We start from the raw sequence: 27807 nt of genomic DNA, 5'->3' as shown, positions 1-27807 counted from the left end.
TTTTTTTTGCTCACATAAAGCGGCGCAAGTACATTAACAAAATATTAAATTGAAAGAGGACTTTACCATTGAATGAACTGAAGACATTTAGCTACCAACAGTATTTGCATTTAAGACTATAATTTTAATTTCTTTCGTATCACATGAACCAGTTAAACATTTTATTAACTAAAAAAAAATGAAATAAAATAAAATTTATTTTAAGTTTCAATTTGTTGTAAACTAACATTTAAAAAAGTAAATCAAAATAAACAGATTATGGTAATTAATTAAATAAATGTGCAAACTCGAAATACTATAGTAGACACTGAAATTGTACCCCATTTCCTTCTATGTAACTTAATTTTTCTCGAAAATGGTACATACTATCGAATTTCGACAAGTAGGTATACCTTTTTTTGTAGTATGCTTTAGAATTTACAGATCCGTTTAGAAATGTAATTTTGACTTTTAACATATTTTTTTTATCGATTGTACCCCTCTAATTACCTGCATCGGCGACACTGCTTTTCAGAAAGAAACCATTTGCACATTATTCTTAACGCACCGTTGATGTTTACTCGTGTACAAATTTTGACATTTTTATCTTTAGCCGATTTAAAAATAATTAAGGAAAACCACTTGGAAAGTAACAACTTCAACACACTGTATCTCGAAAACAGGGCGTTTAAAAAAAAACTTTATATGAACTACCCCTATTATTTTTCCATGAGGAATTTGCAAACACGTTTTTTTGAAACATGAACGGGACACCCTGTATGCCAGATAATATATTTATTAAATATCGCACGTGCAATAAAAATATCGGTAAATCAGTGCTGGTCAGGGCTTTAAACAGCAGAGTAGTTTTTTCATACAATATCATTAGTTATATTAATACATGTCTTTGGTTGCCTATCAAAGAGCACAATAATAATATATTCATCAGACGAATATTTTAGAAAAAATTTTAGACTTAATATTCTTAAAAGCATAGATTCTTCTACGTCTCAGTTTCTACCGATAATCTTATACAAGCATCTTTTCTCTTCAGGCCGTATTTGCTTGCTCTTTGACCGCCACCTTGGCGGCCTACAACGGACCCCTCGCTGGAGGCCTTCCTGCTGCCCAGTACCCCGCCGGTGTCGACCCCAAATCCTGTCCAAACTTCCCTGACTGCTCCAACCCAGCCGTAGCAGTGCAATCACCTCAAGCCTATCAAGCGCCATCTCAATACCAACAACCAGCTCCCCAATACCAGCAACCCGCGCCCCAATACCAACAAGCTCCTCAATATCAACAACCCCAACAGTACCAAGCACCTGCTCCTCAGTACCAACCTCAGCAACCACAACCCATCGCTCACTACAAGGATGCCGTTTCCCAATACAACCCTGTCCTGCCACAACAGTACAGCCAATCACCCCAGCAGCAACAGTATTCCCCAGAAATCCAGAACGCCTTGAACAGAGGAGAGTATATTGGTGATGGCGATTACCACGGTGAAGGTCTCAGGGAAGCACTTGCTCCAGAAGGTAAGGGTGTGTTTGCACTTAACAAAATATACAGGACGTTACACAAACTTTCAAAACTCATTTTGCTCGTCAAAATAAACAAAACCAAAAGAAGAGTAATGCTTTTTCCTAGAACATTTCTTATAGGTCCACGATACTTTTTTCGATTAGTTAAGAATCATTAAAAATGTCAGACTTGGTGCATTGTTGCTCTCTCAGGAATTACCTAATCTAAAATTTTAACAAACAACGTTCTTCCTATACGTATATAAATTACATCCGAACAAAAATTTTAAACATTTAGAGTTGTTTGTTGTGGTAAAATACACTTTCATGGCGCAAAGCACATGACAATGTCAGAACCACTATTAACACCAGAGCTAAGGGGAAAATATAATATTTTGTACAAATTTGCGAATATATGAACGAAATATAGTCAGAGGGATATATTACTTTTTTCCATAATTATTATGTATCTTTAATTGTTGAGAAATTAGAGAATAATAATTAACTATGGACCACTGCTTAAGCTTTTTCTGAAAGAATACCCCAAATCTCATCCTGATTCGAACAACACTGACTAATTTTCGTTCAAATTTGTATGTAGGTCATTGAAGTAATTATACCAAATTTTAATATTTTATATTCAATGATTGAATGAGTAATTAAGCAAAATATGTGCTTCTATTTAATTTTTGCCTTATGGTGGATCCAAACACGAATCAGAATATAGAAACAGAACTCTGGTGTGTAACATTCCTTTGTTACGGGGCTGTGTTACGGAGTGATGAGGTTCAGACAAGTCTGGATGCTCCCACGCAACGACGTAATATCATAAAGCCGCCTTCTCAGGGCGCAAGGTTCAGTGAATGAATCGTCCATAAAACAAGCTATCAATGTTCTGCTTTGACTCTATCATAACTAGCATGGACGATTTGCTCCCCGTACTTTGCGTTGTGGAAAGACTCCTTAAGAATCTAGCATCTCAACAGTTGCCAGTATTTCTCTGGTGCATCAATATCAAAGGAATGTTCCGCTGTCCAAACATTGTAAGATCTTAATTTGATACCGTTTTTGTATGTAGTGGAAGGAAGAGGTGAATTCTCTCCATTGAGATTTACCCAAGGAAAAAATATTTTGAGGAGTATCAAGCATATTAGACATTACAAAATATTATAAAAAAGATTATGCTTAGGTATAAATTAGTGAGGAAGTACATTACTACAACTAATGAATGCAAGAAAATATTGAATTATTTGTCCATTTTTTGTAAGGGGACGATGCTACGGTGTAATGATATTTAAGTCCGTATACAGTAGTAGTCCAGGCAATGAAGCACTAAAAAGGCCAAAAGTTCGGAATTTTTTGCACTAAGACGGATCGGAATGCGGTTTTTTGCATTCGCTTCCAAAAATTTTTTGTAAAAAATGTATCTACTTTGTCTACAAACCGGAAATTGCATTGCTGCAGCCAAAAACGCATTCAAAAAAGGCATTTTTTGAGACGGCTTTTGGAAGATTTAATAACTTTGTAAATAAGAGTCAGAACTGGACCAAATCGGGTTTCCGGGGGTTTTCGAGGTCGCTGATCACGATTATGATGTTCAAGTTGACCCACAGCCGACTTGGAGCTCAGGAACGCCGATGAACGTCATCTCCGTGGGACTCTCCCAAAATTCACGCGGGGGAGAGAAACTAGTGCAAAAAATTCCGAGGTTGAGTGCTTCATTACCTCGACTATAGTAGAATTCCATCGCTTCGCGTATTATCAGCGTGAATATTATTATATGAGGCAATATTATTTCGTCTAAAGATGTATTCAAACATGCAACAGAACAGAGCAACAGAATTCTGCCGTGCAACATTCTTTGTTACAAGTCGATGTTACGGTGCGATGAAGTTCTGAGGTGTAAGAGAACATTGTCACGTAACATCAGCGAAGAATATTATGCCGTTTCATCAGTTCGTCTAATTCTTCCAAGCAAAATGGATATTGCATTTTCAGCTTATATAGTTATGAACTATTTAGTGAGAATATTTTTTTTTTCGTTTTTTTTTTTCACTCATCATAAGCTGTAGTTTATAATTTATTGGCAATTTCTTTCAAAGCATAATTTTTTTAACTGGACTATAATATCTCGTATGGTATGCCACAAAATCCATTTTCCTCGATACCGAAAACTAAAGACTGAATAAGTATTGCAATATTTGCACGACGGTCCTGACCTGCCCACTTGTGTGTGACAACCGATAGGACGCCGTGATGTTACGATGTTACTCTGTTGCGCGGTGTTTGTTCAGGCATATACTACTGTGTTCTGTTCTAAGGAACTTCTCCAACTGAAGGAACGCTGTAATGTTACGAAGTTACGATGTTACGCTGTTGCGAGGAGTCTAGACTTGATACGTGACGGTGTTACGTTATTGTGTTCTGTTTCATGTCTGGACGCACATTTATATTCATTTGCTTTATTAATTTCACTTTTTTTCCAGCCCAACAACCAGCCCGGCCCGCCTACAACGCTGCCCCTCAGTACCAACAGGCCCCGGGACCCCAGTACCACCCCCCAGCCTCCCAAATCCCCGCTGGAGTTAATGCCCAAGCGTGTCCCAACTATCCTTTCTGTCACTAATGATTCACTCTTCTACAGCCAGACTGCCAGCTGACAACATGTTGTTAAAAATGTAAATTTGTTATTAAACTCTTAATTTATTAACTGTTTGATTTTTTTTCATTCTGGAAGGTGGTGTCTTCTTAAAACATAATTATGAAGAATAACAGGCAGAGTGGGTAACCGGAACAAATTGCTGCGGTCGTGGAGAATTGAAATGTAGACACAGCCTGCAATCAATGACCTACAAATCCAAATCCTCTAACAAAACCGAAATATTGATTATTATAACATCAATTCTAATTATTCATGTAAAATTAGCTCAGACAAATTATGCTTGTAATTTGATTTGTTTGTATTTTTGTAAAGTTGCACTTTGCAATAACACGAATACGTTTTTTAAAAAGGTACCATCAGAAAATAAGATTTTTTAATGATCTATGGATCTGCTGATATGTTTTTGAGTGCCAAAATTGATTTTTATACTTAGTCAAATTTCTAATATTCAGAAAAAATAATGTAACTAATGAAATTTGGTAGGTAAGTACAATTAAGTTATTGATGGTGATAACTACGTGGGTGTTACTAGTTTTTAACCATCTCCTAGAGGTCACTAATTATGTTCAGGTTTTTTTCAATGTATGTTATAAATAATAATGTCAAATTTCGTTTTACATAAAAAGAATAGTCACGTTACAATTGTTAAAGATGTACCGTTTTTGACAAAAACGCAATTGACTGTCAGAAGTCAATCAATTTCTACTCCTTAATATACAGGGTCGGAAAGTCCCCATGGTCCATCGGCCGTTATGTGACAGCGATAAAGTAAGTCATAGACTTCCGTGCGATAGAGAAAGATAGCTTTAATGAAGGCGTCTAATAGTTACCGCCCATTTTGCCCTTCCACAAATAAGAAGTGGATCTTATTACTATTTTTTTAATTAAACTCATCGTCATCCAATTTGTCTAATACAAATTAAGTAAGTATTACACTTTGGTATTAAATTTCTACATTATTTGCAACTCAGATTTTTATCACCCCATAAATATGTGTTAGTATATTTGTACTCTACTTTTCCCGTTTAAATGGTGAAACTGAATGGAATATTTATAACATAACAAATAGATGTGCGTGATTATTTTAAACAAACAAATAGGTCGTAATAAATATGTATTAGAAAAACACCGGACTATTCAACCCATCGATTACCATTCAAGGAAATTTGTTCTGACTGAATAATAATACGTAGTTTATTAGAATTTTCTAACACCAATACGATGCAAATTTTAAAAACCCTCATTTACATAGATGTAAAAATCTTTTTTTTTTCAAATACTACGAAGTGTGTAATTCAGAGGATAACTAACGGACATGCATTAATTAGAAAAGTTCTTTAAAAAATTGTGTTCTGAGATGCTTTGTTTGCAATATAATGGGTATAATGTCCCAAAACTCTTCCAGGATTTGAATGTTACGCCATTTGTGCGGCAAAGTGTCAATGCCAACGAAAAAAAAAGATAGCATGATAGTTAACAGTTCAGTGTTATTAAAAATGGAGCGGTACTCGAAAAACTCTGCATTTAGTCTCTTTCAAGACTATAAAAAGAATCCTTATGTTAGCAGACATAATTGTCCTAAATCACATTTGTTAATTGTCCTAAATCACAATCGTCAAGAAAACTATCACACGAATCACTTAGTAAATAACACAGGCCAACAAGGAAAACATTCCAGAGATCAGACACTACGTTTCCGAAGGCATTGAGCGCGCTGAATCCGAATCTGGCCTCAAAATTGATCCATCACCCTAGGTTTCCGAGATATTCTAACCTAAAAGTGCAAAAAACACGTATTTTTGCTATTTTCAAGGTTATGTAACTTGGCGAAAAAATTTTTTTTCTCAAAACTGAAAATATCATTGGAAACTACTATCTTTCCCCTTCAAAACGCATTTTTTTATTTGTAAAAAGCTTTATTTTTCGCGGAGATATCGTCGATTAAAGATGATCAGTATAGCTACCTTATTAAACCATGGCTCGACCTATAACACAATTAATGGGTATTATGGGTTATTGGGTAATAGGGCTTGAAGTTAACCTTCCTGACGATTAGGGCTCACAGCGCTTAGTGTTGTGGGGTTATAGGGCTTGGGATTAACCTTCCAGACATATAGGGCTTGGGGTTAACCTTCCTGACGATTAGGGCTCGCAGCGCTTAGTGTTATTGGGTTATAGGGCTTGAAGTTAACCTTCCTGACGATGAGGGCGCTCGCTCCGCTTAGTGTTGTGGGGTTATAGGGCTTGGGGTTAACGTTCCTAACAATTAGGGCTAGCAGCGCTCAGTGTTGTGGGGTTATAGGGCTTGGGGTTAACGTTCCTAACAATTAGGGCTAGCAGCGCTCAGTGTTATGGGGTTAGCCATGATGTAATAATATAGCCATGCTGGTCATCTTAAATTGACGATACCTCCGCGAAAAATAGAGCTTTTTCCAAATAGAAAAATGCGTTTTGAAGGGGAAAGATAGTCGTTTCCAATGATGTTTTCAGTTTTGAGAAAAAAAATTTTTTTCGCCAAGTTACATAACCTTGAATATAGCAAAAGTATGTGTTTTTGCACTTTTGGGTTAGAATATCTCGGAAACCTAGGGTGATGGATCAATTCTGAGGCCAGATTCGGATTCAGCGCGCCAAATGCCTTCGGAAGCGTAGTGTCTGATCTCTGGAATTTTTTTTTTAAATTTTATCGGCCTGTGTAATTATCCGAAAATCGTTGAACACTAAAAACTTACAAAAGAAAGAAATTTGACAAAAATAAAATAGCAATTGAAATTGTAAGAATATCTATAAGAAAAATGAGCATATGGTTTGGTTTGGTTAATACAGGGTGGGCCATTAGTAAAATTAGTAAAATAACGCCAAATATTACTTTTTTTTAATGGAACACCCTGTAAATTTTTATACATACCTATGGATTTCTGAAAAAATTCTATATATGGCAATATAAACAGTTTAACAGTGCGGGGTTGCCAAGTTATGTAGAAAATTCTTGGAAAAAACATGACCTCGAAGAAGTTGTAATAACTTTCAACTACTAACACTTGGAGCAAAAATATTTGAGATAGTTATAGGTAAATGTTAAACAAAGACTATATAGCTAATATTAGCTAATATCGATATTTTATACAGGGCATTTTTTATAATACGATAATATTTTTCTGTATTATGAGTAAGAAGGGAGTTATTTAACTTTCTCACACTAATGGCCCACCCTGTATATCGAAAAAAAATCTCGATAAGTAGTCCAAGGAACGAAGAGAAAATAGGGTAAAAACTTTCCAATACTTTCGGATAGATTCGATTTTTATGAAAATTTGGAATTAANATAAATAAAACAAAAATAAAATTGAACGCCCTGTATCTCAGAAACGAAGCGTTTTAGGACCCATATATATAGGAACTTTTAGACTCAAAATGAGGTCTTCTACTGATTCCTGAAGTCCTGCTATTTAAATGTGAGACACCCTGTATAGAATAAATATTGTTTTATATTGTGGGTTACATTTTGCGTTATTTTTATAAAGTTTCAACCCTTAAAACCCACCCTTAATGATAAAAATATAAAATTAATAGATACATTGACCTTAAAATGTTTTTATAGCGCATATATTATAGATAGAAATATTTTCAATAGTTTTTGGTATTATAAATAATTTATTACAATATTTCAACCCTCAAAAAAACTACCCCTAATAACAAAATATGACAAAAAAAATAGTTTGAAATGATTTGATAGTACAAACAGGATAAACTAAATTATTTTACCTATTTATAATAGAATGTATAATTTATCGCTTGCTTTAACCCTTAAAACCCACCCCCAATGACAAAATATAAAAAAAATGGCTTTTAAATTATTTCAAACACGATTTTCTACAGCTAAAAGTACTCTAAAAAAATAAAGCGTTAAAAAATTAACCCGTTATTTTTGAGATTTTTTAGGTTAAAGGGTTTGAAAAACATGACCTTCGGCCTCAACTGCAAACTTCTAGCAACAACTGTTACTTTTTATCCTACACAAGTAAAAAACAACAAAATATTCTGTGAAAAAAAATCTGAACTTTTGTATTCTTGAATATTTTTCGTATATTTTTATTTTTAGTTATTTTCAAAAATATGTTTTTTTTTAATATTTTTTTTTTAATTAAAACGTAATATGTATTTTCAAAAATATGCATTCTAAACCGTTTAAACTTGTATAATATATTGTCAGCACATAAAAAATGTAAATTGTAGAAGGATTACCTTTAATTTTAAATCGCGTGAAAAAATCATCAATTTTTGTACTGATTTCTTTTCCGAAAAAGCGAAAGAACAGTTTTATTTTGATCATAACTGTTAATTTTTATGCCAATGACTTAAAGTTAAGTTAATTTAAAATTTTTTAAAATACTTTAAAAAAAGTGTTCTATACATTTTTCTTGAAAAATAGAATTTTTTACTTATTTTACGTTAAATACTTCCAATTTAGTTTCTGGCGGACATAAAATTATCTTCAACCAGCCGTATCGCAGCACCTATTGCACCTACATAAATGAAAAGAAACTCAATCTTTTTCGTTTTCTATAAGCTTTATTTTCTCCGTGATGTTTTTTTTTTTCATGGGATGTCTATTTTCCGAGTTATTCGAGAAAAACTACTGAAAAACGTCTTTTTTTAATAAAAAAATGTACATTCACCTATAACTCAGAAAATATTGACTTATCGAAAAATGTTCATACGATACTTTTTCCTTAAAATTAATTGCCTTATCGATTCCTGGAGTTATTTTCAATATTTTATTTTTCACCCTCCGGGTAAAAGCGCTCATCGGCACTATATAACTTTTGTTTCTTGAGTTATTTTCTACTTACAGTCCAAGTTTCACGTCAATCAGTTTTATCCAAAAGAATTCGGAGGAGAAACCCTTGGTTCCCTGAACTATAAGTACCATACCATACCATATTTGGATACCCTATATACAGTCACAGCTGTGACAAAATTCTATGTATAACATTTATTTTATCTTCTTGAAAAGCGAAATTTTACTCAGTTTAGTCCTTAATATGCGGAGAGCACAAACTAAAAAAATACAGAAAGTGTATTTAAATAGATAAGGTAATAATAATTTGAAAAATATTTGTCACACTTTCAATTCCTATTTAAAATGTAATGACATGCATTGCACTGATATTACTAAATAACTGTAACCTCCTACTTATTTTAATATAATGTATATTATGTGCCTGCGTGAATACATAATGCAGTGCAGCAGACAATACCTGCCACAAAAACAAAGGAGTCATTCAAGGATAATAATAACCGCGCTACACCGATGTCAATAAGTTCTTTAGCTGGATCTACATTCAGAGTAGGCTTGGATGCTGAAATTATTAACAAACTACGATAAATAGTATTTCTGCAATGTAATTAATGCAACAACTAGAAAAATGTCTGTATTGTAATAATAAGGTCACAGTCTTATTACATTACAGAATAAGGAAAGCCTCACCTATCGCAGCTATTTCAACTTTTTTATACAGATATAAACCATTTTTTTCGAATAGCTGAATATTTACCATGGCAATGAAGTGCGGAACCTTGGAAGCAACGCGACAGGACGCAAATTGTACAGAAATCAGTTTTATACGCCAAGGATCATACCCCATTGCACAACGCAATCTATATTTTCCTCCAATCATGTGTAGGATAGGAATTAAAAATATTTAACTGTTGCATTTCTATAAATCGGGTAGATAGGGTGTGGTGTCCGTATATATAGAAGGTATTTTAACACCGCATCATTCTTAGTCCCGTAAAATATCAACATGTTTGTAAAACTGGTAAGTAGTGGTGCTGTCCTTGTGGCATCCCCGCGGTTTTTGAAAAAGAAAATAGTGAACCAAGTGTGTGTATAAGGACTTCAGTGAAGGATATTGTTTTTTGGCACATTGGTCTGGATATACGGGTTGTTTGGTTGTCTTGTTTCCATCTTCAGTACCGATTTATCGTCAATTATTGTTATGGTGCATTTTCATTCATTATTTATTTTCAAAACTACGGTGTTGTAGAATTTTATACTGTAAGCAATACCATTTTTTGAACTGTACTTCCAACTTTACGTTTCTAAATTTATCACAACAAAACAAAGTGAAACCGCACAAATGCAATTTTGTTTTTCATATCCGATCCAGTAATGTTTTCTGATTTTGTTGATGTTATTTTATTCAGATTCAGATGCACATTTGAATATATTTTCAAGACGTCTCGCGAAGAGGAAGATCAGTTGGTGAAGATGGTAAACTAGATTCATACGGAACAACCTGTAGCAGCACAAAATTTCTGATTTTTTTTAAAGAATACTCACTCAAAATCATTTAGATCAGAATTTGCTTAGAGTTTATAAAGCCAAACTTATCTAAATCTTAATTCAAACTGCCACAGTTGCAATTTTGAAATTGTTAATTGAGGTTGTTTGGACATTCACAGCAATTTTTTGTTTAGATATTTAATATAATTATTACAAAGAGAATGCAGATAACGAGGTATTAAAACAAGATGGTGTTAGAAATAATTCAATATTGTCAATAAAGTTTATTCAGTAAGGTTGGCACCAATGAATTTTTCTACAACTTGCAAAAAAAAATCATCAAACTTAGATCACAAAAGAGAAAATATCACTTTTAAATTTACTAGAAACATTTTGAAAACATCAGAACTTATCTATTATTATTTTTAGATATTTCTTAACAAAGTAAAATACATTAATTTTAATGAAAAAAGAGCGTGATTATAGGAAAATATTCCATTTTTTTTCTGCTATAGCTTGTCTTATCATCTCATCTTTTACTTTATCAAGATATTCTTTGTCGGTAGGTAATACAGTTATATTTGGATTTTTATTGAATATGCTGTCGTCGTCGCTAGACTATCCTTATGAGCTGACTAATTAAATTTTCAGCACACTTGCTGAATTATTTTGTGGCTTATCTGGATTTAATCCGTAAAACTGTTTTATAGCACCTTAGTCTGTGGAGAATTACTATATCTTGAATCATGACATTCAGTTTAAACATATTTTTTAGGAGTTTTTCACATTTTTTAAGTATACACTGATATTCAGTTCTTCATCTTTAAAATGAATTGAAGTTTTTACTGGAGAAATTGGAACATTATGCAAATGAAGCTTTATACCTACTTCTTTTAAAAAAATCTAACATTGTTTTTATACACTTTGAAATAGAAAAATATGCAGAAACCAACACCACTAGCAACTCATCAAACGAAATAAAATATCCTTAAATATTTTTTAGGCCGTATTGGCTTGTTCCCTAGCAGCAGCGCATGCCGCTTGGAACGGTCCCTTGGCAGGGGGGCAGCCAGCTTCCCTCTACCCAGCAGGAGTGAGCCCCCAGGCCTGCCCCAACTTCCCCCATTGCTCCAACCCAGCCGTAGCCGCCAACCCCAACCAAGCCGCTCCCCAACAATGGGGCAACCCACAGCCTCAATGGAACCACTGGGACAACAACAACCAATGGAACCACGGTAGTCAGTGGAACCCACAACCCCAGTGGAACCAGAACAACAACTGGAATGCACAACCCGTTCCACAGTACAGCAACGATATTCAGGCGAGACTGAACAGGGGAGAGTACGTTGGGGATGGTGATTACCACGGTGAAGGTCTTGCTGAAGCTCTTGCTCCGGGATATGCTCCGGCATATGGAGGTACGGTATACATATTGGGTTTGTTATAGACCCATAGGATAGCTCAATGAGTCTTTACTACTTCTAAAGATATAAATATCTTTAATTATAGTTTCACAAAATTTTATACGGTAGTACATTATTATTTACAAAATCAAGCTAACAATTCTGCATTTTAATTACCACTGACTGCTGTAGGTATGAGGGGTTAGTTACTTGTGAAACGTAACTACTACGCCTAGAACTTTTTAAAATAGTTTTGTTTCTTGGTTAAAGGGATATATATATACTAATAAAAATAGCTCTTGTCAAATTTTCGTATTATTTTAGATTTTGGAGTAAATTTCGTATTGTTGTTTGAACTTTATGACAGGAACTACAGTTTTTCAAACGAATAATTAAATAATTAATTAAATAAGCTAGGCTAAAGTATAGAAAAGCTAAACAAGAAAGAGCTTGACATATAAAAATAAAAAAGTAAACAAATTAAATATAGAAAAATATGTAAACATAGTTGAATTTTATCATACTAAAAATAAATAAAGAATAACAAATCTTTGGTTTAAAGATGATGCAATGAAATTAGAAAGAAAAACTTTCAAATACAAAGAGTAATTAGTTCATATAACAAAAAGAATATAGTTATACAATATGCAATGTATTGTTGAAATTTAATATTATTCCTCTTTGTAATTTATTCGTGCTAGTAACAATGTTTGATTATGTTTACATATTTTTTATGTTTAATTTATGTGTATTTGGTACAATTATTCTATACCAATTTCGTGCAGATGCAGTTTTTTTATGTATTGGCGTGTTAACTAAAATTCTTCTGAAAAATTAAAATTGTTGAAAAATAAATTCAATCTTCATTATGCAATTTACTATAAAATTATGAAAATAAGAAAATTCGACAACATTACTCCTACCGCATATCTACGGCAGAATAAAAAGAAATACGCAATTGTTAGCATGTTTTTATAAATATTAAATCTAAACAGAATTTTTTTTAAAAGATTTTAAAGGATCATGTCTCAAAAAAGGTGCATTTTCCGGCCAAAGTTTAACTACTTTTTTTTTGTTTATTTTTACTTGAGGAATGGCTGTAAAATGTGTGTAATAATAAAATTATTATAAGATAAACACATAACTGAAATGCAATAATGCAATATATAAATTCTGCTAAAATTTTTCGTTCAATTGATTTGTATATGTGACATTATAGTATTTGATATGTTATCCATTTTTAACTATTTCTATTAAAAATTTATATAGTTTTAAAAACGAAATTAGAAACATACAGTAGTTCCTATAGTAAAGTGGGTAAATCCAGATTATATTATAAAGAAAAACGGTGCTATGATCTTGGTTTTCGAGACACCGAGTATAAAAGTTTTTGAAAAATATGCAAATATCTAGAAATAGATATGATAATGATTAATGAAAAATTAAATGAGTTTGTATACAATAATTATATACTAAATGGTGGAGATACTTAGTTGTAGACAGGATAACTACAAACCATCTCCAGAATTCCAGTAGTCCATTCAATCCTCTTGACTACTAATTATATTTCAAAAAAGAAAGAAAAAAGAAAGATATATTTCATATTATTTGAAAAACTAGTCATTGTAGTTTTATTATTTTTATTTAGTCTGCAGTACGTTGAATAAATCGAAATAGTTTAACTGTCCGTTTCACGAAGAGACATTTTTTTGCAAATATAACAGAAATATAGCAAATTTTTAAATTATTTGTTAAATCTGAGTTTTGCAATTTTCAGCATTATATATATACCTATTACATTTTTGAGAACTCAATATTTTTTATAAAACATTCCAAAGTAATAATGCAAACCAAATTGTGATTCTTGTCATTATTCAAAAACATATATTCAAAAAAAAAACAAATTCTGGAATAGAATAGACCAAAATAATAGAAATGTCGTTAATTATTAATAAACATACCTACGTAAAATTTATCTTTAAATTAGTTTCCTAATCCCTGTAGTGTAATCAAATTTGATTTGAATTATAGATATATTTTCTTCAATACGTAATAATGTTAAAATATTTTTCAGAAATACTCAGCGTCCTGTTACATAGTTCACATCAAACATTTTGTATCATGAAAACATTTATTTTAATAACCAGTTTTTAGATTAAATAACTTAATTGAATACTTTTATTATATTTTTAAATATCTCGAAAGACTGTTAATTTATCACAAAAAGTATGAAGCATAATGATTAGAATTAATTTTATTTCCTTCGTGTTGGGAATTAAATTTCGATAAAATTAAGAATTATTGCAACAATTAGATCAAAATTACTATATTAAAACACAAAATTCTGTTTCACCAACTGTGATTGGGTGTAATTCTTCACGAGATTCTAATCAACAATCAGCAATCGCATTATTTCGAGCGTAGACGTAACGGTTTGTCATTGTTCATTGTAAACGAATTATTAATATCGATGACGCTATGATCTAGGGATTTTTAGTTGACAGTACAGCCTTAGCTTGGCGGTCACGTGGCTTGTAAACATTTATGAAGGCTCTGTATTTTCCAAACAAATGATAGTAATATACACTTCCTATTGTAGGTTGGCAAAATCAAGGGGGATGGAACCCAGGTCCAAACCACGGTGCCCAACAAGCCCACGGGGTAGGTCAAATCCCTGCTGGAGTCGACGCCCGTTCATGTCCGAACTACCCCTTCTGCAGCTAAGCAGGCTAGGCAGCCAGCTGACAGCATGTTGTGCATATTTTTAGTCTTAAGTAATTCGAAAATCTAAGTCTGTAGAACCTGTATTTTAAAGCTGTGTTTAAGAAAAGAACCCGGTGAAATAGTCGATCGTCAGATTTTTATATAGTCACTGTATTTTACTTTATTTTGTATAAAACAATAAATAGTTTTGTAATTGTTAAAGGAGTAATGTTCTTTTTAGCATATATCGTACAAAGGAAGTCGGACAGAACGAATATGAAAATTTGTTTATATTTCTTCTGGATGCCATACAGACTTCCATATTATTTGCTTACAATAATTTAATTAATTTCATATGAACTGATAGGAGAGCTAATAGGTAATAAAATATATATTTAAAAAATATATTTATACATTCATTTTTATTTTGTATTTTTCAGTTTATAACAAACAACCGTAAAAAAAATTTAATTACTGGTATACATACGTGAGATTATTTACTATAATGGCCCATTAGAAATAAAACAATTTCTTATTTGAGGTTCAGTTTGAGAGAATAAACGAAAATCGTAACTGATTTTACGTAAAATTTGAAAAGCAAAATTTTGACAAGCAAATAACCACCCTATGAAATCATTATAAAATCAATGAAATAAACAACTGTTTTTCGTCAATAATTGTTAGCAGTATTTGTAGTCTATAACAAAAGTACTTACGTCATATAAGAATAGAAGCAAATCTATCTAATTCCTGATTAAATACTTAATTGTTGCATCCAAATGGAGATATATCTACATGAACATTTTATTGAATATATGAAGATAATTCAAAGGTTTCAATAAAAAAAAAAACATGAAAAATAAGTGTTACAAATACAAATATATTAACAAAATGTTGCTTTTACAGCACATTCATGCATTCCACTACTTTTTAGAAGTAAACTCAATATTTTCCTCAAATTTTACCTGAAATTTTTAAGTATTTGCAACTCAATTTCCGAGTTACATTTTTTTATAAAATTGATTTGTAATATGCTAAGAACAAATTATTTTAAATAAAAAGAGAATTTCAAAAAATTAAAAATCTGTTGAATTGCATTATGACATGTTGCAACAACATCAAGGGGCATATTTGCAGAACACCCAAAGCAATAAATAAAACAATCCCACTTTATACAAAAAAATAATACAGGATATACATTTTTATCAAGTTAAGTATGTTATGAGCTTGCTTGTTGCAGTTGATTAAGGTTTACCCATTGCCGTCCGCTTCAGTCATACAAAACAAGCGCCCGACGTCTATAAGCTCGCATTTTTTTCTGCAATTATGAGAATTTTATTTAGAAAGTATCCCGCAAATGCTCTGAATAACTATTTTTTACAGGGAGTGGTTGTTCAGAGGTGTTGTCGAGGACGAATGCACTAATATTTACACCTTCCATTGTAAATTCTAGGTACACTTACAAAATAATACCGCAAAAAATTACTACTGCCACCCAAAATTCCTTGTCCTCGATAAATAAACTAGATATTTTAGAAAAAAAAATTACAGAGCGAAACAATTAAATGTCAGCAACTTCAATGATGTTAAAGATTAGAAATGAACCTTATATTAACGATTTTAAGCTATTTTTCAGGTTGGCTGGCGCAATTCTGACATCGGATTCGGAATCAGGGGTCAAAATACACGGGAATGCATCGGTCAGACTACGATTTTCAGTCGCTGGTAAATCATACCTGGATCATAGAAGCTAATTTATTAAGCATTTTTAAAGGAAGGATTTGTCACTTTATGGGCCAAATCTGACTTTAGATTAATGTTCAGCGGGTCAAGATACATGGGAATATGAAGATCTGACAACTAGTTTCAGCCGCTGATAAATCATACCTAGATTTTAAATGTTGATTTGTAAATTGTGTGGGGTTCTTAAACATTTTTTAATGTTAGAAACATCTGGTGATTTGCTGTGGTAATTCTGACATCGGATTCAGTTTCAGCGGCTCAAAATACATGGGCTTAATGTATTCTAGTCATTTGAACAAGACTTTTTTTTTTGTGCAGCTGTTATTATATTTCATATTTGCATCATAGTAAGTAAAATGAAAAATAGAAGCATACTTAAAAGAAGAACTACGGAACAAGAAAAGATTTCTCAAATAACTAATTATTTGCAGCTCGTAGGGACTATAATATTAAGTATTCTTACATTTCCTGTAGGTAACGAGCGTTCAAATAAAAACGTGGTCAAGTTGGTTCTGAAAATTTGGACGTAGAGTGTAGCGTATAGCAAATGAACTTAAACGTCATCTGTCAAAGCGCTATATCGCCGCTATCAATTTGAATATTTTCGTTTTAAAAAGCGTTTAAAATGATGTTTTCTCAAGAACAAAAAGTGTTTATCATAGAGTCCTACTTTAGAAATGGACGCAAGATTGATGGAATATGGAAGTATTCTATTGAGGAATGTTTCATAGAATTTCAAAATCAATTTCCCGGCGTTGTTGAGTACAAAATTTTTCAAAGTGCAGTTCAGCGTTGTGTTAATGTTTTTCGTGAAACGGGCAGTGTAACAAGAAAAGAAGGAAGCGGCCGACCTAAAAAGCGGACTGAAGAATTAAAAGAAAATGTCCAACAAATAATGGAAAATGCGCCAAGAACTTCTGTACGTGTTTTATCACAAATGGTGGGAGTATCAGTCGGTACCTGCCACACAGTGTTAAAAAAAGATTTGCGTTTGTTCTCCTATCGTTTAACTTGTCAGCAAGAACTTCATGAAGTTGATTTTCCGCGACGGGCTGTATTTTGTGAATGGTTTTTAAACAACTACGGTGAACTTCATAATATCACCTTTTTTTCTGATGAAGCCTGGTTTCATTTAAGTGGTTACGTAAACTCACAGAATATGAGAATGTGGTCTTCTGAAAAACCAGATAACTTTTTTGTCGAGGGCCCTCTACACGCTCAAAAAATTGGAGTTTGGTGTGCTCTCAATCGAAGGAGGATTTATGGACCTATTTTTTTTAATGGTACTCTTACTGCGCAAAGGTATAGAGAAGAAATTATCGCTCCTTTTGTTAACCAGCTGGAAGAAAACGAAATTACAAACTTTTACTTTCAACAAGATGGCGCAAGGGCACATACGGCAGGCGAGACGATGAATATGTTGAGGGAAGTTTTCCAAAATCGACTAATAAGTCTCAATGCTGAACATGAATTTCCACCGAGGTCATGTGATATTACGCCGTGTGATTTCTTTTTGTGGCCTTACCTTAAAAACACTATTTTTGAACTGCCTATTCCTGATTTAAACCATCTGCAGGCTCGACTTATAGACAAGATTCGTGAAATTAACAATACCCCGAGCATCTTAGAAAATGTCTTTAATTCTTTGAGGAACAGGTGTGAAAAGTGCTTGGAACAAGGAGGGGGACACTTTCAGCAGCTGCTTTAATTTATTGTTATAACAAGGAGGGGGACACTTTCCGCAGCTCCTTTAATTGTTTGTTATTGTTATCACGATTATTCTTTAAAATAAAGTTATATAGTCATTAACGTTATTGAAACTGACAGCTGCTATACAGCTCGTTGAGAAATGAGGTTAAGTTGGTCGCTATAAGCTACTCCCTACGTCCAATGTGTCAGAGCCGACTTCGACCACGCTCGTTATAATGTCGGTATACATTTACTCCAAAATGGCCTTGGTTTTGGACTGGATTTACAATGTGGAGATTTTCAATGGACCAGTACTGTTCGTTGCGCCTGTTTGGCAAACCATTACTGATAAACCGACTTTGTCCGTCGAAAGAACGTGCCAAGAAAGGTTCTGATCAACAGTTTCTACATTTACTACAATTTAAGCTATAAAATTAAGTCTGTTTTCAATGTGATGCTCAGGCAAATAATCCAAAATATGAATTTTGTAGTCATGATACCCATTGGTCTCTAAAATTTGTTGAAAGGCTGATTTATCCGAATTCAATTCCCAGCTAGCCTGCCGTATAGAATTTCGTGGATTTTATTCAAAATTCTGTAACAGTCATGATACCCATTGGTCTCTAAAATTTGTTGAAAGGCTGATTTATCCGAATTCAATTCCCAGCTAGCCTGCCGTATAGAATTTCGTGGATTTTATTCAAAATTCTGTAACAGTCTAGCTGTATTGTTTCTTAGCCTTCGGTCAATTATTTGATTTTTCCGAACAGCAAATGCATCTTTATTTCGTCGCAAGGTCTCCTCCAATCTTGTAAAAGTTCTATTATCAGGAATGAGACGCTCTGGATACCTTTCTCGATATAACTCTACAGCTCTTCTTTAATTTTTTTGTGACTCGCCGTAAATTAGCAACAAATCGACTTTTTCTGAATAAGAAAACATTTTGTAAGCACAAAAGTTATACGTTTGACGTTCGTATTGAGTAATGACAAGTATTTTGTGACATTTATGCACTTTAAACAGCGAACATTCAATTATTTTCTAACGACTACTTGATCCTTCCACTAATATGATTTTTGTTTTTTAGCAAGAAAAAAATTTGGGTATGTTTCTGGAAAAAATATAATTGATGGCGTCATTAGTGGTTTCTATCAAATCCCAAAGATAATACTTTCTATTGAAAATGGATCCCATCCCATTTAACACCACGTGTCCCAAATTTAATTTAAATTTTTGTAACCTCACAGTATGCCCATACTATCAAGTTTGAGACATCCTGTACAATTACGTTTCGATGAAAAAATGATTTTTTTACTCGTACATTGTTACAGATCAGTTGGAAAAGAAACATAACCTAGTTTGTCAATCGAATTAGAGGAAAATTATAACAAAAGGCCTTTGTTATTCACCAATCACTCACAATTTTTATATCGATATAGGTAATTATTTTTTGTTCAACACAGTTACCTATACCAATCGAACACAGTTCAAACAATTTATTACGTAAAAAAACTTTTGATCTTGTAACATACAATTGCGGAAGTAAGCTGAAATAGGTAGCAGAAACAAATATGCGGCTTGAGGCCATGGAAAAATTCATAATAAGATATGTATGTAGCTTGTATGTACGTAGCAAGTAGCACAATACCAAAATTATTTTTACCAGTCATTCTGCTGAATTGCTGTAATTAAAATATGTATGTTAATGTTAAATAGTTAAATAGTTCACTCTATTTAATGACCTTTACCGGCGTTACTTTCATTGCTTTAATTAAAATGCGTTTGTCAATTGATATTCATAAATGAAGGTGTATCTAATAAGAGCAAATAACTGGAATTTAAAGGTGGACTTAATTTACTTTATAGTACGAGACTCGAAGTTACTTAGAAACAGTATTTTCTTCAGTCGCATATAAAAGCCTGACAATAGACGATTTCAAACTGATCATGTTACTAGATGTGATGAAGCAAAATGATACCCACATGAACTTAAACTTAGGTGGTGAATTTGTCCACAAATATAGCGGTAAAAGTTCCTGTGGTAAATACTTTTTCCAAAAATTAATATTCCCTTTAAAGTTATTTCCTTTTAGTTTGATAATTTTACTTCAGATAAGCGATTTTTTCAAATTTGGCGCATCTATTAATGAGCAAAACTTGAAACACACAAGCTGCTCAAGCTGCACCTACTAACATATAAGTCAAAATTATATTGCCTTAAAACACTCAGAACAATTTTCTTCAAAAAATGGCACAAATCATTATTTACTATAATATAGAAACATCCCCTTTTTCCATATAGATAATATTAACTATTTCTGAGAAAAATCTTAGAGATTTAATATTTTGCAACTAAATATTCACAATTTTTACAAATCAGTTGATGTAATTAAAGATGTTTTGGCAGATTTTAAAGCTTACGTATTATGTATAACACGTGTTTATTTTATTAGGCGAGCGGTTCACCCCTAAAAATATGCTTCTAAATGAAGGTCACCGACTAAATTTTTAAAACAAAAACCTACAGCATGAAACTTTTTTTATTTTGCCAAAAAATATAAAAAGAATATGTAAATTATCAGAAAAATACACATATAATAAAAAAAAATCGATGCTGTAGGTTTTTGTTTTAAAAATTTAGTCGGTTCATGCCTTTTTTTAGGGGTGAACCGCTCGCCTATATGTTCGAATCATGCATTGATTTTAAATGTAACAAATTTAAAAAATTTTGCTTCATGAAAAAAGTTATAACAATGTTAATTTAGAAAAATTTTGAGGTTCTATAACTAAGTTAACATTGAATTTTCGAAAATGTACCATAGAAATATTTTACAAAGTGTTTCTAAAATATGGTGCCACACTGAAATAAGATATAGGAAATATCAGTTTTGACAAGAAGGTCCTTTTGTCTATTGGTCCGTAAATACTTTGAAATAAAAAAAATTTACAGGTGGATAAAACTACACCACTAATTACATCTTAACTCCAAAACGGTTGACCAGTTCTGAATGAAACTCTATAGCATTTTAGTTTATAAATAGCAATAGTCTCAAGAAACAACAGTTTTCCTGCAGAATGGCGCAGTTGTAGGGAGTAATTGAGAATTTTTTATCTTAAAAATATTGTCATGGTAAAAAGTACCCCTCCTCAATATCGTTAATCTGCACCGTTTCCTAGAAAATTAGCAATAAACATTTTTATACACTTAAATGACATATTCCGAAAATGCCGTGGATTCCTTTTAAACTTTGCTGAGACATTCAAATAAGAAATAACTAATAATATAAGTAAGAATGAATAAGAAAATAAATTGATAAGAACATTGATACTAATATCTACTGTTTTCCAGATAGAATATTCATTAGCTCTAAAATTTCGGTAGATCTTAAGCATACCAGAATTCCAATTTTCTCACATCTCTTTTTTTCTTATTTTAATTGGTACAATATGACTTACAGCAAAAATTAAAAGCAATCTGTGACACCAGTCATTTTTGGAATAGGTAGGCATCAAAGTGCAAAAAAATATTTAGTGCTAATTTTTTCGAAAACGGTGTTATCGATGTCGAAATAACTCTGTAATTTTTAAGAAATTTTTTTTTGAAATCTTAATAAAATTTCGAAAATGCTGGATATTTTTGGAGATAAATAAATCCTTAATTCGCCAATAATTCCACCATTGCAAATGAACAAAATGCCACAACCCCTTAAAACTTTTGCAATCTGTTATACAGGGTGACCCATTAAAAATGGAAACACTCGCGTACAAAAGTTGTTTATGGACCGATTTGAACCGGGTTTTTTTTTAAAGATAGATCTCCAAAAGCTCTATCTTGATGCAAAATTTGAAGACGAAATTTTGATTTTCAAGGCCTACTACGAATTTTTTTTTAAGTGAAAAATAGCAAAATTTTGTTAGCGATTTTTTTATAAAAAATCTGACTACACCACTGGATTTAGGAACCCCTCAAATCTATTTGTACCAATTTTTGTGAAAAAATGTTTGCCCCTAGAAAAGTTATGACAATATTGGCATCACCAGTGTTTGCCGTTGTCGGTGAACCTATTCTTTTATAAAAACCGAATAGAACCAAAAGGGAAACAAAATTAAATAACAAACACTGGTTTAATAATTATTAATAAAAATCATAAAAACCAGTATACACAAAATAAACAACAATTACTCTAATATAAACAATTGATAAAAAAATTATTCAAAAATTACATTTTTAAACATGAAAAAGGAGTCTATCAAATTGATTTACACTAATCACGTCATTAAATTTAAATTTTTGTAGCTTCCACTAATCCTCCGTTTAATTCTATACATTTTTCATAACGTTTTTTTATATTTTTTACAACATTTCGTAATTGATGCGCGTTAATCTCCTCACACGCTTCCCTTATTCTAGTGCACAATACCTCCCGGTTATTTGGCCGTGTCTTATAAACTTTGGACTTAATAAAGCCCCACAGAAAAGAATCAAGTGGAGTAAGGTCCGGAGATCGGGGTGGCCAATGAATTAATGGACTGTTTCGACCTATCCAATGATTGGGGAAATTCTCGTTAAGCCACTCCCTGACTTGTCTCGCATTGTGTATTGGACATCCATCCAACTGAAAATGTAGATTTACTCTTTCTTGTAATGGAAGATTATCGACTGTATTAAAAAATTCGTTCTGAAGGAAATGTAGAAATTGTTCGCCATTCATATTCCCTTCAAAGAGGAACGGACCAATGACTCTCTCGTTAAGTATCCCACACCAAACGTTAACTTTCTGACTATATTGTCTTCGGCAATTAATTATCCACTCTGGATTTTCTGAAACCCAACACCGCGAGTTCTGTGATGATACAATTCCATTAGTCGTGAATATGGCCTCATCGCTGAATAAGATATTTTTTAAAAGAAATCGGTAATTGAGATATTGTCCCTGTGCCCAGAGACAAAACTCCATTCGTTTCTCATTATCGCCTGGTTCCAGAGTGTGAAGAAACTTAGGTTTATAGGGTTTTATGTTATTTTTTTTTGGCAGCGTCGGATACTATCTCTAGGTAAATTTAAATCTAAACTAGCAATCCTGAGGCTATTCTGAGGATTGTTTGTAAAATAATTTAAAATTTCCTGCTCGTGAATACGTCTTCTCTGTTGATTGTCCCTTTTTAAAATGCATTTTGATACAGCACCATATTCCATAAAAGTATTGTTTATTTTAAAAACTGTGCTATGCGTAATATTAGGTCTATCTGGATGTCTGTTGTTAAAAATTATACACACCTCTCTTGCCGTCCGATCATTTTCTCCAGAAAGGCGTACTATTTCAATTTTCTCATGTAAAGTTAAACTTTGAGCCATCGCAAAGAATTATGGAACTTATTTAACCATGCACAAAAAATATTACAATGTGCCACTACTTGTGAAGTTTGACATTTGTTGTCTAAACTTCTATTTTTCACAGCCTACCAAATTTTGTTCATATTATTTTTAAGCAACGTTATTTTCTGGATTTCTCGTAATATTTTTTTCAGAAAATTCTTCACAAAGAATTGGATTATGGTTGTAGAATCCAGTGGCTTTTTGAATAAAAAAATTATAAATGTAATTATTTTTGTCTAAGAAGGTAATATTTGTAAGTTTTGGCATAATAACCACGAAATAATAATAATTTGACGAACTTGTTGTTTATTTTACGTATACTAGTTTTTATGATTCTTATTAATAATGATTAAACCAGTGTTTGTTATTTAATTTTGTTTCCCTTTAAAAGAATAGGTTCACCGACAACGGCAAACACTGGTGATGCCGATATTGTCATAACTTTTTTAGGGGCAAACTTTTTTTCGCAAAAATTGGTACAAATGCATTTGAGGGGTTCCTAAATCCAGTGGTGTAGTCAGATTTTTTATAAAAAAATCGCTAACAAAATTTTGCTATTTTTCACTTAAAAAAAAATTCGTAGTAGGCCTTGAAAATCAAAATTTCGTCTTCAAATTTTGCATCAAGATAGAGCTTTTGGAGATCTATCTTTTTAAAAAAAACCGGTTCAAATCGGTCCATAAACAACTTTTGTACGCGAGTGTTTCCATTCTTAATGGGTCACCCTGTATAAAGATGTGTACCTAGTTTCATTTGTATCTAATATTAAACCACTTAAAATTATATGCTAAAAAATACATTTCCTATAATCTGTTTCAGTTTGATACTATATTTTAGAAACATCTTGTATTTACCCAAATATTTTTTACTAAAAATGTTCGGACACCCCATATTACACAAATTAAAATCTTCCTAACGATTTAAACACCCAAAACACATAGAGCAGACGTCTAAAACACAAATGATGCCTTGAAATACTTTATCGCAATTTTTTATCATGTTGATGTAACAAAATTCACATGAAATTTTTCAGTTATTCTTAGTTATTTTCCAAAAATATGAAAAAGAAGAAAAATATTTATTCATAGGTATTTTAACAGCTGCACCTCCAACTAATTGTAAAATGTAATCATGTAGTAGGTAACTACTTGATCTAGATGTCCAAACAGTGAAAAAAATACGTTCAAAACGATCCTACTTCAATAGAAAACAAAATCATACCTCGTACCGGCATGGCAGTACTAATATGGTTTCAACATGATGGAGATCCTAAACATTTTGAACGTGTGGTACGAGCATATCTACAATCTACATAGATGAAACTTTTCCTGATAAATGGATTGAACGCAGAGGGGCAATAGAATGGCCATCTAGGTCTTCCGATATGACGCCGCTTGACTTTTCTCTGTGGGGTCTCATAAAAAATGTAGTCTACAAAAATAGGCCACAAAATATCGAAGAGTTGCAGGAAAGGATAAGGCATGAAATTCCATATATGGCTCCCTACGGAGTTACAGGGTGTTTTATTTAAACAAAAATTAAATGATTTTTGCCCATTACTTTAACTCTATCAAACTTGGCATAAAGTTTAGATACCTTAGAACATATTAAAATATGCTACAAAATCATTCATGGCTACTACCAGAGGCGTACGGCAGAGGTAGAGGGGCAGTGTCCCATTTCTAACTTCTACGAGACTGACGGAATTATTATTTTGGTACAATTTTTCAATTCTTCAATAATTTCTATGCAATTAACCTACTATTCCTTCATAGCCGTAAAGTCATTATTTCTCGAGATTTTTAAAGTTAAACATATGGCTGCACAATCATTTTTATTTTATTATGTAATTTATTTGTCATATTATTATTAGTCAAGTCGATGTCTTCTGTCATGGGATTGCATTGGGTACATTAGTTGAATTAGGTTTTACGGTTGACTACAGTTTTAGTGATGGGCAAAAATCATTTAAAATGTTTTAAATAAAATACCCTGTAACTCCGCAAGGAGCCATATTTTATCTAAACGTTGTGTCAATTCTTCACATTTTAAGTCCAGGATTATCCAGTTAGCGTAAGTACAATTATTAATGAATCACCCTATATAAAATTTCTTCAATCAGAAAATAGTTACTTGAAATTAACCAAAATATTGATAGAAGAAAATAAGAGGGCTATCGAACAGTGATTGAAACATCCTATATATTGCAATAAACTAAAAATAATTTAATTCATTTGAAATATCTTGAAAAATAAACGAGAAATCATTCAACATACTGACAGATGATTACTAAACGCAAATAATATCTACTACACTTTATGAGAACTATATCTGATTGTGAGATTTTGTTACTTCATTTACATTTGAAGACAGGTGTTTTAATTAGGGACAACATGACACGGTTCTGATGTTATAAATGGTACCGGTAATCAGTCATAATTACATGGTACAGGTGAATTTTTTTTCTGTTAACGTGGGTAGAGTATGTGTCGCTCTGTTGATTTAAATATTTGCATTTTCCGTCTTCCGACATGCATGTATTGAATTAATTCGTTTTACTATTTAAAATATTCTGCAAGGTGACAACTGTGGCATAAGAAATTGAATTTTTAATCTACAGAGTGCAACAGTGACATTGCGACACATTTTTGGGACTGACTCTTTTCGTCAAAAAACACAAGAGTAAAGATTTTTCTTAAAACGATTAGCGAAGGTGCTACAATTCTTTTTCAAATTTGGTATAATCCATTTCCCTCATAATAACTACGTGCCTGTAAAAGAGTGACCGCAAAAAAGCCATTTTTCCGCCTGTTTTTGAGACTTTGACACGTATATGGTTGAACTTAGGGGTGGTTTTACCCTCATTTAAAAGTATTTTCCTTCGGACCTAGTGATTTTGGGTTATTAACGAACTAATTATCACGTATAAAAGAAAAAAAAATGTAACTTTTAATATATTTTTTGCATTTTTTAGGCCTTTAGGGGATGATTTCACCTCTTTAGAGATATTAAGGGTTGATTTTCAATCCAAACAAGACCGTATCAAATACGAAATTAGATGTTTTCACGTTCATAATATTATTTTGATAACAACATAGAAATATTTGGGGTTTTACAACTGTTGATGATTCTTAATTTGTTCGCTTTTTGTCTTTTCAATCCCTAAATAAGGATGATTTTCGAAAATTTTCGAAAAACTGGAAATGATGCCCATTTTCATTTTTCATTGCGAGTTTTTGGATATTTTTAGAATATTTTTAGGATTTTTCCTGTCGCCTCTGTCAAAGTCTCAAAAACAGGCGGATTTTGCGGTCACTCTTTGATCAATGGCGTCCAAATTAGACGCGAGGTTTTACCTATCAAAAAAGCTTTATTGATGTTAAAGTTTCTTGCAATGAACATTATCTATAATGTCCATTAAATCTTTACTCCTTTTATTGAAAATCACAGTGTTTTTCTGCCGAAACTTGACCTAAAGCAAATTTCCAAAAAACAAATATCGACGATTATCAGCCACGTAACCAAAGTTCTGAAATTGGAAGCCGTTTTTGCAGGTTCTTTTATCATGTTTACAAAATTGACTTTCAGAAAAAGGGGAACCCTACAGAAACTACACTACCTTTTACCATGATCTGTGAAAATGACTTAAAATTTCACATCATCCTGCAACCACTGAAAACTCTTCCACTTATTTGGGTGGGTTGGCATATTTTTAGAAATATTTAATATTAGCATTTGTAGACTTTTTTAAACAACGATCTTCAAGAACCATTTTTTCCATTTTCCTGCGAACATTAGGATTGGTTGGGTGTGTAAGTGTTCCACTTCTTGGGTCATCTTCATGGACCCACCGAAATTGAACTAACACTTTATAATATCATACAATCTTGTCGCCATATAGTGCAATGATTCGTTTGTGAATATTTTTAGTTATTCTGTTCAAATTTAATTCGCAAGTAAAAACGATCACTACTGAACAGTCAAATTTTTTCTATCATGGCTAGGTAGATACTTTTTCTAAAATCCTTCATATTTCAAAGGAAAAAAATGTTTTCACATTTTTATTTAGTCACTAGATTAAACGTCCTATATGTACATATATTATATCTTCAAATTTAAAATAGGAAACTATGGATGATTAATGAAAGTGTAATTTAAAAAAGTCTAAAAAGGTAACTAACCAATAAAAATACTGTTTCTGTGACACAAATATTATAGTTTTGTTTTTTTTTGTACAAAAGATAACCTAATCGGTGGAAATGAATACGGGGTGTCCGGAATTTATGAACACAAAATTTGTTGAGGTGATTTTCCTCGCAAAATAATGGTTTCATGATACTTTTTCAAAAACTCAGATTTATTTATATTTTTTATTTAACATTTTATCTTGCTTATTTGAATCAAGCGATTTTAATCAAATCTGACCCACTTAATAATCAAAA

The 27807-nt window shown here is 32.3% G+C and overlaps 2 protein-coding genes across 2 annotated transcripts in view; both read left to right on the top strand.

The window, feature by feature from the left end:
• The window catches only part of LOC111691976 (DNA translocase FtsK-like), a 7834-nt gene extending 3673 nt beyond the window's left edge, over positions 1-4161 (top strand). Inside the window, exons 2-3 of the mRNA XM_023455554.1 lie at positions 1018-1514; positions 3986-4161. Coding sequence (XP_023311322.1) covers positions 1018-1514; positions 3986-4125 — 637 coding nt within the window. The 3' untranslated portion in view covers positions 4126-4161. The remainder of the gene's footprint in view (positions 1-1017; positions 1515-3985) is intronic.
• Positions 4162-9877: 5716 nt separating this feature from the next.
• Positions 9878-25831, top strand: LOC108913030 (bifunctional endo-1,4-beta-xylanase XylA-like). The gene is made up of 4 exons (XM_018718487.1): positions 9878-9983; positions 11454-11868; positions 14453-14698; positions 25818-25831. Exons 1-3 carry the CDS (start codon positions 9969-9971, stop codon positions 14575-14577), a joined length of 555 nt encoding a protein of 184 aa, XP_018574003.1. The 5' UTR covers positions 9878-9968; the 3' UTR covers positions 14578-14698; positions 25818-25831.
• Positions 25832-27807: the final 1976 nt, after the last annotated feature.

The sequence above is a fragment of the Anoplophora glabripennis genome, unplaced genomic scaffold (genome assembly GCF_000390285.2).
Source record: "Anoplophora glabripennis isolate ALB-LARVAE unplaced genomic scaffold, Agla_2.0 scaffold757, whole genome shotgun sequence".
NCBI lineage: Eukaryota > Metazoa > Arthropoda > Insecta > Coleoptera > Cerambycidae > Anoplophora > Anoplophora glabripennis.
The sequence above is the reverse complement of the archived record's forward strand: the minus strand, read 5'-3'. Positions and strand labels throughout refer to the sequence as shown.